This window comes from Octopus sinensis, unplaced genomic scaffold (assembly GCF_006345805.1).
Source record: "Octopus sinensis unplaced genomic scaffold, ASM634580v1 Contig20272_ERROPOS143559+, whole genome shotgun sequence".
In the NCBI taxonomy this organism is placed as follows: Eukaryota; Metazoa; Mollusca; class Cephalopoda; order Octopoda; family Octopodidae; genus Octopus; species Octopus sinensis.
In genome coordinates this window covers 17,501-32,500 of record NW_021837023.1, presented here as the reverse complement: position 1 = coordinate 32,500, position 15,000 = coordinate 17,501, and the positions used below count along the sequence as shown (strand labels likewise).

Genomic DNA, 15,000 nt, shown 5'->3' with positions numbered 1-15,000 from the left:
CGAATCTCAGACCGGGCGATGTGTGTGTTTATGAGCGAAACACCTAAGCTCCATGCGACTCCGGCAGAAGGTAATGGCGAACTTCTGCTGACCCTTTCGCCACAACTTTCTCTCACTCTTTCCTCCTGCATCTTGCAGCTCACCTGCGATGGACTGGCGTCCTGTCCAGGTGGGGAACTTATACACCAAGGAAACTGGGAAACTGGCCCTTATGAGCCAGGCATGGATTGAAAAGGAACAAACATCAAGCCAAGTAAAATTGTAGTCATGGCCAATACCAGTATCATGTGACAGGATTTATGGGGGTATAATTCATGATGAGTTCAATTCTAGATGATCTTTGGTGTTTGTCATTGGAACTAGGAATGGCTTCAACACACTGCAGAATCAGCTGTCCATAGATGTGCATGGACCCTGAGGGTTCATATAAGATACAAAAATTTTCATTATTTTTGAAATTAACTGAAACAAAAGTATTCTATTTCAACAGAAATCATCATCATCATCATCATCATCGTTTAGCGTCCGCTTTCCATACTAGCATGGGTTGGACGGTTCAACTGGGGTCTGGGAAGCCGGAAGGCTGCACCAGGCCCAGTCTGATCTGGCAGTGTTTCTACGACTGGATGCCCTTCCTAACGCCAACCACTCCGTGAGTGTAGTGGGTGCTTTTTACGTGCCACCGGCACAGGTGCCAGACGGGGCTGGCAAACGGCCATGATTGGATGGTGCCTTTTACGTGCCACCGGCACAGGTGCCTGACAGGGCTGGCAAACGGCCACGATCGGATGGTGCTTTTTACGTGCCACCGGCACAGAGACCGGACGAGGCTGGCAATGGCTTTATTAGCCACACAGGACTGAACACAGAGAGGGACAAATTACAAAGCAGAGCTTTTCTTTTTGGGGAGAAAAAAAAATAAAAAGGGGGTAGGTTTTTGATCAAAAGGGATCATAAAGAGAGAGAGGGAAAAAAAAAACGATCAATAGGGATCATGTATCACAGAAATGTCATGATGTAAAGTGTAAAGGGGAAAAGAAAAGCCTACGGAAAAGACCATGGTTACCTCGGTCAATACTGTCACATGTTAACACATTTATTTGCAAGTAGGTGATAAGAAAAGGGTTAGAATTAAGATTCCCTCCTGCATCACTACAGACATCCTAACCCTTACTCCTACATACAATATTACTTTCAGGAACAAGAGAGGACAGTTCAGCGTCAGCAGGCAAAGAAACAGCATTCCTGAAATCATGTTTCAACATGTTGAAGTCCATTTTGTGAGTAAATATTAAGGATTTATAGTAAACCCTTCCTTCTTTCCAGGGCATAGGCCTTTCGCAACTTTTCTCCATTGTCCTTCACTCGGGGCCATCTTTTCCTCTCCCTGCTCTTGTTGGTTTTCATTTATTCTTTTATAATTTTATAATTTTCTTTTTTTGGTTGTTTCAGTCATTTGTTACTCGGACGTTAAACGATGATGATGATGATGATGAAATAAATATATAGAACAAAACAGGAAGCTGGAAGATTATTTGGTATTATTTATTTACAATTACACATGGTTCATTTGTTAATAGTAATTAGAAAGGTTTACATGTTGAGCAGGAAAACTCTGATTCCTATTAGCAAATGAAACATGTGTAATGGTGAATAAATAATACCAAATAAATTTTCATCTTCCTGTGTTGTTATATATATATATATATATATGTGTGTGTGTGTGTGTGTGTGTGTTTGTATATATATATGTATATATAGGAAGGGCATCCAGCCATAGAATCATTGCCAGATCAGACTGGGCCTGGTGCAGCCTTCTGGCTTCCCAGACCCCAGTTAAACCATCCAACCCATGCTAGCATGGAAAGCGGACGCTAAATGATGATGATGATGATGATATTTATATATATATATATATATATATATATATATATATATATATAAGGAACAAAACAAAAAATTATTTATAAAATATTTGTGTAACTAAATCTTTTATAAAAAATGTCTCCAGTTTTGTTTCGAATATACCCAACTACAGATTCTCACCAAATGATAATCCGACTCAAATATAAATCCTTCTCCTCCGGATATACAAGAATATATACACAATTCTAAATACTGGTGATTTGTTGTGCAATTTAAACTTATTTTGCACTATCTCTAGTTAATTTGTCAGTCTGTGTATTAATCCGTTTGTCTGTCCGTCCATCCATCCAGCTAGCTAGCTAGCAATCTGTCTGTCTATCTAGCTATCTAGCTAGCTTGCAATCAGACTATCTGCCTTATCTGTCTACCTGTCTATCTAGCTATTTCAATAGGTTGCTATCAATCTGTCTGTTTGTCAGACTGTCCATCTATCTGACTATCCATCATCTATCCATCCACATAAGTTTGTATATTATATGCACAAGCTAGTATATATGTAAATATATCACTTTGACCGACCAGTCTGTCAGGTGTCCATTTGACACCGCTGGTCACAGCACGCTGTCCACTCCTCTCTGGATCGCGCCTTTCTCATCCACGTGATCCCAATCGTCCTCCTGAAATCGTAACTCCACCGTCATGGAGGTCTTCCGGGTGGTCTTTTCTGCTCGCACGGGTACCACTCGACAACTGCGTGGGTCCACCGATTATCGGTGAGCCAGGCGACATGCCCAGCCCATCTATACTTATATGTATATATATATATATAATATATATATATATACATATATATACATACATACATACATACATATATATATATATATATATATATATAATATATATATATATATATATATATATATATATATATAATATATATATATATAAAATGAGATAGGGGTTGTAAATTCAACCTCCATGGGATAACATATATCCAATATACTGCTAGAGAAATACCCAACAAAGCTAATACATAAATGTTAAAAATTGCGATGCAATTAATTCATCTACTGTATTATGTGGGCAAAGGTAAAATTATTTTTACCGTAAATTAATAATACAAAATGAGAAAATGGAGAAATATATCTAAATCAATCATCAACCATCAGATAATACCCAATCAATACTTTATTAAACCACTACACAACAGCAATGATATTCTACATTAATATAGTACAAATATAACAAGACATAGAAATAGAAATAGAAATACATTTACATTGTAGCTGACAGCTGTTTCGAGTAACAGTTTGTGAAGACTATTTTCAGCTTTAATAAAAACAAAACATTACAGTACCTTTGGTATTTGAGTACTATTTTCCCATCTTATTTTACATTTATCTGCTTACTTGTGTGTATATACATGTGTGTGTGTGTGCATGTGTCTGTGTGTGTGTATGGATTTGTATGTAATTGTATATGTATATTTGTATCTTTTGATGCATGTATACGTATATGTTTGTGCGAATGTATGTAAATATGCACTTAACATAGAAATGCATTAAGTTTACGTTGTATTTCTGTTCTCCATTCTGTCTCCACCACCACGGCATTCACCTGCACCACTATCTCCACCACCACCTGCTGCTATCACCTGAAACCTTTCCCACTGGTGCAGTCCCTGTTGTAGGTCAGGAGAGAACAAGTCGGGCAGTGGGTCCATCATCCAGCCCCCTCATACACCAACTTTGCTAAAACCAGGTGGTGAGGACATACTAAGCACCTCAGAGATCGAAGTTAGTATCACCATGGATGGAGACACGAAACATGATGCGGTTGATGGTAAGCCATAGCTTTTATTTTTACACTTGTATTGTAAATAAAAAACATTATAATATTGTTGTTCTTGCAGTAAAGATTGTTTGCCAACATAACATGGCAGTCCTGGTTTAGGATGAATGTTGCTGTAATTTAGCCCCAAGAGACATCGTCTCCAGCTATGGTCCTGCTCACAAGTTATTGGTCTACTTCGTGCCTATAGTATAAAAATCTAGCTTCATATGCCACGCTATGAAATGGGGGTTACAGGATGGAGCCTGTAACCCCATTTTTGCAAAATATAATATAATAATGAAATTATTGTATACAGTGCTCAGGTGCACCACAACTTGTCAGAAAGTGCATATAAAGTACATGCAGTAATGTAAAAATGTCTGGAAAGCGAACAATGTATGAGTCAGATACATGCTTGCGTGTATATGGAGGGGAGAAAATCAGGTGTAGTGTTGGCGAATCTCAGAAAGCATGGAATTTTTGAAGGATGCAGTGCTCCAACAACTAACAACTGATGCCGGCAGTTTGTTCCATGCTTCAGCAACTCTCAGTGTGAAAAAATGCTTCCTGAAGTCATGGGAGCTGTGCTGTTTTCTGACTTTGTAAATATGTCCACAGGTGTTAGATGGGTGGAGTTTGAAAAGGTGCTCAGAGTTATTGTTTGTACGATGGTTGATAATTTTATGGGTGTCTGCCAAGTCAGCTGCCAGACGTCGGAGTTTCAATGTGTCCATGCCCAGGGAAATAAGGCATTCAGGATATGGCAAATGCCTGATGGAGGGTATTCTTTTGGTTGCACGTCACTGAACAGCTTCCAGACGATTGATATCTGGGCAAGATAGGGGTTCCAGACCGGTGATGCAAATTCCAGGTGAGGTCTTACCATAGCTATATAAAGCCACAGATAGATAGCCGGAGAGCGGCTCACAAAGGATTTGGTGAGTGATGCCAAGACACCCTCAGCCTTCTTGACAATTTTAGCGATGTGTTTTGTCCAACGCAAATCAATGACCTTTTGTCCAACGCAAATCAATGACCTTTTGTCCAACGCAAATCAATGACCTTTTGTCCAACGCAAATCAATGACCTTCTATGTAAATATATTTGTATCCAATAATGCATTTACAGGTCAACTTCTTCCTGTTGAATATGGTGTAAAAGTCATACCAGTGCAGGAATGGTTACCAGACAGCTTTAAGGTAGGTGCCTGCTGTTACTGTTCTTGTTGTTGTTTAGCTAGAGGCATGTGTGTGAGTGTGTGTGTATATGTGTGTCTGGAGGCGCAATGGCCCAGTGGTTAGGGCAGCAGACTCGCGGTCATACGATCGCGGTTTCGATTCCCAGACCGGGCATTGTGAGTGTTTATTGAGCGAAAACACCTAAAAGCTCCACGAGGCTCCGGCAGGGGCTGGTGGTGATCCCTGCTGTACTCTTTCACCACAACTTTCTCTCACTCTTACTTCCTGTTTCTGTTGTACCTGTATTTCAAAGGGCCGGCCTTGTCACTCTCTGTGTCACGCTGAATATCCCCGAGAACTACGTCAGCCACTTACACGTTAATTTCACGAGCAGGCTGTTCCGTTGATTCGGATCAACCGGAACCCTCGTCGTCATAACCGACGGAGTGCTTCCATATGTGTGTGTGTGTGTGTGTGCATGAGCGCTTGTGCGTGTGTATATATTGGGGTTTGTAAGTGTTTTTGTGTGTGTGTGCATATGTGTGTATGTGTGTGTGCCTGTGTGCATGTGTGTACGTGTGTGCATGCGCGCTTGTGCGTGTGTATATATTGGGGTTTGTATGTGTTTGTGTGTGTGGTTGTGTGTATATGCATGTACATGTATGTGGATTTGTGTGTGTGAAACGAATTTCCATGCTGTTTCCATTTCCATCTCCCAGATTCACTCACAAGGCATTGGTCATCTTGGGTACTTCAGTAGAAAATATTTGCCCAAGGTGTCACACGGTGGGACTGAACCTGAAACCACATTGTCGTGAAATGAACTTCTTAACCACACAGCCATGCCTGCAACTATGTCAAACTTTCTGAAACACTAAAATATATAAATGTGTCGGTGGCACGTAAAAAGCACCATCCGAATCGTGGCCGAAGCCAGTGCTGCCTCGACTGGCTTCATTGCAGGTGGCACGTAAAATGCACCAATCCGACCGTGGCCGATGCCAGCCTCGCCTGGCTCCAGTGCAGGTGGCACGTAAAAAGCACCCACTACACTCACGGAGTGGTTGGCGTTAGGAAGGGCATCCAGCTGTAGAAACACTGCCAGATAAGACCGGAGCCTGGTGCAGCCTTCTGGCTTCCCAGATCCCCGGTCGAACCGTCCAACCCATGCTAGCACGGAAAACGGACGTTAACCGATGATGATGATGATGATGAAGGGATTCTGATTATCCTTCTAAAATTTTTAGGGACTAAATTTAGGGCATTAGTTAAAGGATCTCATGTTGGATATAGACGTGGCTGTAGTAAGAAGCTTGCTTCCCAATCACATGGTTCCAAGTTCAGTCCCACTACAGGGCAGTTTGGGTGAATATTTTCTTCTATAGCCCCGGGCAGGCCAAAGTCATGTGGATGGATTCGGTAGATGGAAACTGAAACAAGCCCATCATGTGTGTGTGTATGTGTGTATATGTGTGTGTTTGTGTGTGCATATGTGTGTATGCATGCATGCATGTGTGTATGTGTGTGCATGTGTATTCTTGTACTTGTTTCAGTCATTTGACTGCGGCCATGCTGGAGCAAATCGACCCCGGGACTTATTCTTTGTAAGCCCAGTACTTATTCTATCGATCTCTTTTGCCGAACTGCTAAGTGATGGGGACGTAAACACACCAGCATCGGTTGTCAAGCAATGCTAGGGGGACAAACACAAACATACGCACACATATATATACATATATACGACGGGCTTCTTTCAGTTTCCGTCTACCAAATCCACTCACAAGGTTTTGGTCAGCCCGAGGTTATAGTAGAAGACACTTGCCCAAGGTGCCACGCAGTGGGATGTATGTGTGCATGTGTGTGTGTGTGCATGCGCATGTGTGTGAGTGTATATGTGTGTATGTGTATGTGTGTGTGAGCGTGTCTGTGTCTTTGTGTTTGTCCCCTGCCATCACTTGACCAAGGATACTGATAGAATAAGTACTGGATTTTAAAAAGTAAGTCCTGGACTGGGGTCAATTTGTTCAACAATTTTCCCATTGCACTCTGTATATATATATGTATGTATGTATGTATGTATGTATGTATGTATGTGTGTATGTGTGTGTATGTATATATGTGTGTGTGTATGTATGTATGTATGTATGTATGTATGTATGTGTGTTTGTATGTATGTATATATGTATGTGTGTGTGTATGCATGTGTGTATGTATGTATGTATGTGTTTGTATGTATGTATGTGTGTATGTATGTATGTATATGTATGTATGTATGTATGTATTTATGTATGTATGTGTATGTGTATGTATGTATGTATGTATGTATGTGTGTATATATATATATGTATATGTATGTGTATATATATCTCTCTATATATATACATACATATATGTGTGTGCGTGTGTGTGTGTATTTACAAATATATATATATATGTTTGTATGTGTTTTGCTAGGATCTCTATTCCAAGTATTTCATGCGGAATGGCTATGATGACACACGATTGATAAGTGGCATGCATGAAAAGGAACTGGTGGACATTGGGATCAAGTCGAAGGGTCACCGGCAGTATTTGATGGACATGATAAAGCTGTTACCAGATTTTGAACCAGACACTGAAGTACCGGTATGTACAACCTTTCACAAACCATTATAGTTAAAAGTAAATGTAAAATTACGGAGGTGTACTTGCATAGCAAGTGACTTGATCTGAGATCGTGTGCTGGAACGAAAACAATTGCAGCTTAGAAGGTGTTTGTAAGCCATTTAAGAAACACACAAAAGCCGTTCGATTCACTTCAACATTTAAGTTTAATTTGTCAAAATATTTTCGGCGCTTTCAGACCGCGACCTGTTCACTGACAAAAATCCATGCTGAATAAGGTTTATATATATATATATATATATATATATATATATATATACAATTGCAGCATGGAAGGTGTTGTAAGCCATTTAAGAAACACACAAAAGCCGTTCGATTCACTTCAGCATTTAAGTTTAATTTGTCAAAATATTTTCGCCGCTTTAAGACTGCGACCTGTTCACTGACAAAAATCCGTGCTGCATCTGAGAAAGTAACAGTTAGTTTGTTATATATATGTACGTATGTATGTGTGTATATATGTATGCACGCATGTATGCATGTATGTGTGTATATGCATGCACACACATACATACACACATGCATATGTACGCACATACATACATGCATGCATGCATACATGCGTGCATACATATGTACATACATACATACATACACACAGGCATACGTACATACATACATACACACACACATACATGCGTGCATACATATATACACACATACATACGTACATATATATATAACAAACTAACTGTTACTTTCTCAGATGCAGCACGGATTTTTGTCAGTGAACAGGTCGCGGTCTTAAAGCGGCGAAAATATTTTGACAAATTAAACTTAAATGCTGAAGTGAATCGAACGGCTTTTGTGTGTTTCTTAAATGGCTTACAAACACCTTCCACGCTGCAATTGTTTAAATGTAAAATCTATGAGAGAAATAAGATGGAATTCACAGTGACGAAAAGTCACTGGAAAAAGGATATAAGGATTTGCATTGGGACTCCCTTCATCGAAAACCGATGATTGTCGTACGCTGATGCCGGGTCAATACCTAGAAACTGCAGTCTGTGCGTATCACTTAGGTTGACGAGGGAAGGATGACCTCCCTTTGCAAATACCATAAGGGCACAGAAAGTGTGCCTAAAGCCAGCTGGAGACGATGTTCTCCTGGGGCTACAAGCTACAGTAACACCCACCTTTAGTGGTTAGCCATATTCAGATGGCAAATATACCTCACATTGTCGTGCAGTTACTGTTTATACCTCGTTCAGAGATTTATAATTAAAAAACAACTATCTAATTATTCCTCATCTACTTTTGGTGTTTCCTCTTATACTTCGACATAGGAATCAGCCCTGATATGGCTACAGAATATTGGTTTATCGATGTACCAGGAGAACTTCAAACGGAACTGCATCATTTTCCGCAGAGACATGGCTGTACTGAAGACCATGAGTACGTTTGACATCAAAAGAGAACTGAAGATTATCAAAAAAGGTGTGGTGGTCTTGTTCTTGTTGCTGTTGTTGTTGCTGTTGTTGTAGTAGTAATTGTTGTTGTTGTTGTTGTTCATGATGATGCTTGATACTTGATCAAAGCAATGGAAACGGACGCAGTTGAGTGTTTGGGCAACTGAGCCCTTCATTGTGGATTCAGTTCTATGTCAGAATGTTGCATTTTGCTCTTAAGCATTCACACCTATTTGTTTGACTGTTTGTCTTCTATTTATCTATCTATCTACCTATCTAACTGTCTACCTATCTAATTATCTATCTAACTGTCTATCTATCTATCTATCTAGCTAGCTAGCTATCTATCTGTCTATCTATTCATCTATATATCCATCAATCTGACTATCTCTCTCTATCTATTTATCTGTTGTCTGTCTTCTATCTATCTATCTTTCTATCTATATATATATATCTATTTATCTATCCATCCATCCATCCATCCATCCATCAATCTGACTATCTCTCTCTATCTATTTATCTGTCTATCTATCTATCTATCTATCTATCTATCTATCTATCTATCTATCTATCTATCTATCTATCTATCTGTCTGCCTGTCTTTATTACCCACAAGGGCTAAACACAGAGGGGACAAACAAGGACATTAAGTCGATTACATCAACCCCAGTGTATAACTGGTACTTATTTAATCGACCCCGAAAGGATGAAGGGCAAAGTCAAACACGGCGGAATTTGAACTCAAAATGTAACGGCAGACGAAATACCTATTTCTTTACTACCCACAAGGGGCTAAACACAGATGGGACAAACAAGGACAGACAAACAGATTAAGTCGATTATATCAGACCCAGTGCGTAACTGGTACTTATTTAATCGACCCTGAAAGGATGAAAGACAAAGTCAACCTCGGCGGAATTTGAACTCAGAAACGTAATGGCAGACGAAATAGCACTAAGCATTTCGCCCGGTGGGCTAACGTTTCTGCCAGCTCACCGCCTGTATGTGTGTATGTGTGTTGTGTATATGTGTGTTCGGTAAAGATGAACATTACCCAATGCCCTCACTATAATACTCACCAACAACCACCACCACCACAACTACTATTATTACTACCATTTCTCTATACAGGACACATAAAGAGGTTACAGCTGGCCATCAAGAAACTCCTGGACCCAACTGAGGGTATGACAATATTTTTCTGTTCTTGTTCTCATACATACACACATACATATTTGTACATAGGTTCTCTCTTTCTCACACACACACATACACACATGCATATTGAATCACACACACACACACACATACACACATGCATATTGAATCACACACACACACACACACACACACATGCATATTGAATCACATACACACATGCATATTGAATCACACACACACACACACACACATGCATATTGAATCACACACACACACACACACATGCATATTGAATACACACACACACACATACACACATGCATATTGAATCACACACACACACACACACATACACACATGCATATTGAATCACACACACACACACACACACATGCATATTGAATCACACACACACACACATGCATATTGAATCACATACACACACACACACATGCATATTGAATCACACACACAACACACACCCACATACACACATTTTTTTGCATATTGAATGAACAAACAAACACACACACCACAACAATGCATATTGAATCACACCACACACACACATGCATATTGAATCAACACACACACCACAACACCCACACATGATATTGAATCACACACACACACACATAAACACAGCATATCATGAATCACACACACACACCCACACACACACATGCATATGTGAATCACAAACACACACCACCACACACACATGCATATTGAATCACACACACACACCACACACATGCATATTGAATCACACAACACACACCACATTCTCTGTGGAGTGTCTTTCCCCCCCCCACCGCTTGACAACTGGTGTTGGTGTGTTTACGTCCCTGTAACTTAGCAATTTGGCAAAGACACTAATAAAATATGTACTAGGGTCAATTCACTCAATTAAAAGATCTTCAAGGCGGTGCCCCAGCATGGCCACAGTCTAATGACTGAAACAAATAAACAAATAAAAGAAAGTGACTAATAATAAAGAAGTGAAATAGAACCAGTGCATGTGTTTGTTGTTGGCACAATGACCCTCCCGAGACTATATGAGACATTAACAAATTAAGTAAATTCTCTCTTTTCTCTCTTTTACTTGTTTCAGTCATTTGACTGCGGCCATGCTGGAGCACCGCCTTTAATCGAGCAACTCGACCCCGGGACTTATTCTTTTGTAAGCCCAGTACTTATTCTATCGGTCTCTTTTGCCAAACCACTAAGTAACGGGGACGTAAACACACCAGCATCAATTGTCAAGCAATGCTTGGGACACAAATACAGACACACATACATATATATATACATATATATATACATATATACGACGGGCTTCTTTCAGTTTCCGTCTACCAAATCCACTACAATGCATTGTTGGCCCGGGGCTATAGCAGAAGACACTTGCCCAAGATGCACACAGTGGGACTGAACCCGGAACCATGTGGTTGGTAAGCAAGCTACTTACCACACAGCCACTCCTGCGCCTATATTGAAATAAAATAATAAAATATTGAAAATAAAACAATAAAAATTTATTCATTTTTTTTTTCTTTTCCTGTTATATTTTCAAACGTTTATCAAAATTGATGAACGAAACAGCTGAACGGACGAAGATGCAAATCAAGCGCGACCTCTCCATGACTCGCATGGTTAATCTGGAAGAGGAGAATCCAGTAGAGGATGACTTTTGGAAGGAACTTGTCCATGAGTGTCTGGATCCATCATCAGCTTTCAGTAGAGAGGACGAACTGAAAGGTATTTAACCCTTTAGTGTTCGCATTATTCTACCAAAATTAATGCTTTTTTATCCACATTGTTTTGAACTAATCAGGCATTATCTTGTAGCTTTGAGATTTTGATGAGGAAGCTGTTGATTTTTAAAACGATATTGTAGGGTTGGTGTGAGAGACCAGATCTGGCCAATTTGAACATAAAACAGGTAGAATACTTTTGGCCGGATATGGCCGGTTTAAATGCTAAAGGGTTAAGTATGCTCGAGTGTGACAGGGTGTCTGTTAGGGGTGGACAATAGCTGACATTGTAGTATACCATGCAGAATCTACTGCTCTGACATAAGTATATGTGTGTGTGTGTGTGTGTGTGTGTGTGTGTATATATATATATATATATATATATATATATATAATGATAAATCTCAGTGATAAATCTCAGAGCGAGTTATAAACAGTAGCAGTAACAAATCGTGACGCATATTTGCCAGTGTGTATATAGCCAGCTGGAGGAGATATCTTCCTGGGGCTACAAACTACAGTAACATCCACCCTTAGGGGTTAGCCAATTCAAATGGCCAAATAGCGTCACGATTATATATATATAAATTTATATAAATTTATATAAATGTATATATATAAAAATTTATATACAAAACACATAAGGAATCCACTTATAGGGAATTCAAACTGCCAGAAGAACTTCTAGGTTCTGTAACCACAAAAATAACGGATAAAATTCGACAGGAATAAAGTGGAAATGAAAAACATTTACCATCTGGTGGTAAATGTTTTTCATTTCCAAATTTTATCCTTATTGTATGTGGTTTACAGACCACCTAGCTGTTCTTTCTAGCCATGTTGAATCCCTACAATGGATTCTCTTATGTGTATAAATATCCACTATATGTTATGACTCAATAGTCTTCTTGACTAATTTTTTATGCAACGTTAGACCATGGAAATGTAAATTTTGATTGAATATTTTAATTTTAATTAAATTCCATTTCCTTTGACATGATTAAAATTTATATATATATATATTAGATATATATATATAAAATTTATAGAATATAATTATATATATAATATATAAATTTATATAAATATAATATATTGTATTTATGTTTTCTGAGTATATTCCACTGATGAAGGCAAATCCAAGCATCTCTGCTAGTTCCTCAATAGTTACAATGGGGTTTTTATCCACGAGGGTCTGTAGGATGTCCTCATCAAGATCTACAGATCTTGCGAGTCAACAAATTATAACATTGCTATGATGAAAATTGTTCATTGCATGGAGTGTCATGGTTGGGCCTCTGATGCATGTGCATCATGCTTTTCATAAAGATGTGTTTGTGAGCATTACCATGTTGATGGAAAGTGAGCAAGTCTGAACACAGGTGCCGACGAGGCTGGCAAACAGCCACGATCGGATAGTGCTTTTTACGTGCCACCGGCACGGAAGCCAGTCAGGGATGCGCTTACTACGGCCACATTCGGATGGTTCTCTTACGTGCCACCGGCACTGGTATCACAGCTACAAATTCCATTGATGTTGATAGATTACGATTTTTATCAAAGGCACAACATAAGAGTAATCCTGCATAATGTTGTCAGTCATTTCTACTTCCAGGTAAATATTCTTCTATTTCACTGTCATTTCAGGTAAACTAGGAGAACTGAGGAACAACTGGACACTAGTGATTGCGGTCAGCAACACCATCTGGCTTGTCCTTCTGGCTACAATGGCAACACAGGCCAATCTTGCTGTTTACAGTTCAAATCCACTGGGTTAACCTTACCTTTGATTATACCTATTTTTTTATTACCCCAAGGGGTTAAACACAGAGGGGGCAACAAGGACCAGACATAGGTATTAAGTCGATTAAATCGACCCCAACTGGTATAATTTATGACCCCCAAAAGGATGAAAGGCAAAGTAGTCCTCCGGAATTAGAACACACAACGTAACGGCAGACGAAATACCACAGCATTCGCCCGGCTGCTAACGTTTCTGCAGCTCGCGTCTTGATTTATACCAATCTCATGCACACATGCAGCGGCACACACGCACGCACAGTGTGTGTGGATGTATACATGCGCACACATATACATATATATACATATCACCTTGACTGTCGGGCGTCCATTTGACACCACTGGTCACAACACACTGTCCACTCCTCTCTGGATTGTGCCTTCCTCATCCATGTGGTCCCAATCGTCCTCCTAAAACCGTAACTCCACCGTCGTGGAGGCCTTCCAGGCCTTCCAAGTGGTCATTTCTGCTCACGCGGGTACCACTCGATAACTGCGCAAATCGACCAATTATCGATGAGCCAGGCGGCGTGTCCAGCCCATCTAAACTTGCTGCGTGCATATTCTATGATAACATCCCTCCCGCCAGACTTTTGTCTGATGACATATACATATATATATACACATATATATATATATACATATAAAATATGTCTTCTACATATCTCGAGCAGACCAAACCTTGTGAGTAGATTTATAGATGGAAACTGAAAGAAGCCTGTTGTATATAGTATATGTATATTATGTGTGAGTGTATATTTGTGTGTCTGGGTCTGCCGCAACCTCCCCAAATCGTTGACCAACCGATGTTGGGTGGTTTACGTCTCTGTAATTAGCAGTCGGCAAAAGAGACCGATAGAATAAGTACTGGGCTTACAAAGAATAAGTCCTGGTGTCAATTGCTCGATAAAAGCGGTGCCCAGCATGGCCGCAGTCAAATGTGAACAAGTAAAGAACCGATAGAAAAGTACTGGGCTTACAAAGAATAAGTCCTGGGGTCGATTTGCTCGACTAAAGGCGGTGCTCCAGCATGGCGCAGTCAAATGACTGAAACAAGTAAAGAGAACCGGTAGAATAAGACTGGGCTTACAAAGCATAAGTCCTGCGGGTCAATTTGCTCGACTAAAGGCGGTGCTCCAGCATGGCCGCAGTCAAATGACTGAAACAAGTAGTAAAAGAGACCTGATGAATAAGTACTGGGCTTACAAAGAATAAGTCCTGGGGTCAATTTGCTCGACTAAAGGCGGTGCTCCAGCATGGCCACAGTCAAATGACTGAAACAAGTAAAAGAGACCGATAGAATAAGTACTGGGCTTACAAAGAATAAGT

At 39.8% G+C, this 15,000-nt stretch overlaps 1 protein-coding gene across 2 annotated transcripts in view; it reads left to right on the top strand.

Moving 5' to 3' along the window:
* The window catches only part of LOC115232263 (chitin synthase chs-2-like), a 44,388-nt gene that overhangs the window by 23,333 nt on the left and 6,055 nt on the right, over positions 1–15,000 (top strand). For both annotated transcript variants that reach the window (XM_036500314.1, XM_029802096.2), the window contains exons 12-19: positions 1,199–1,280; positions 3,548–3,711; positions 4,831–4,901; positions 7,335–7,505; positions 8,831–8,981; positions 10,085–10,138; positions 11,720–11,875; positions 13,519–13,644. In XM_036500314.1, coding sequence (XP_036356207.1) covers positions 1,199–1,280; positions 3,548–3,711; positions 4,831–4,901; positions 7,335–7,505; positions 8,831–8,981; positions 10,085–10,138; positions 11,720–11,875; positions 13,519–13,644 — 975 coding nt within the window. The remainder of the gene's footprint in view (positions 1–1,198; positions 1,281–3,547; positions 3,712–4,830; positions 4,902–7,334; positions 7,506–8,830; positions 8,982–10,084; positions 10,139–11,719; positions 11,876–13,518; positions 13,645–15,000) is intronic.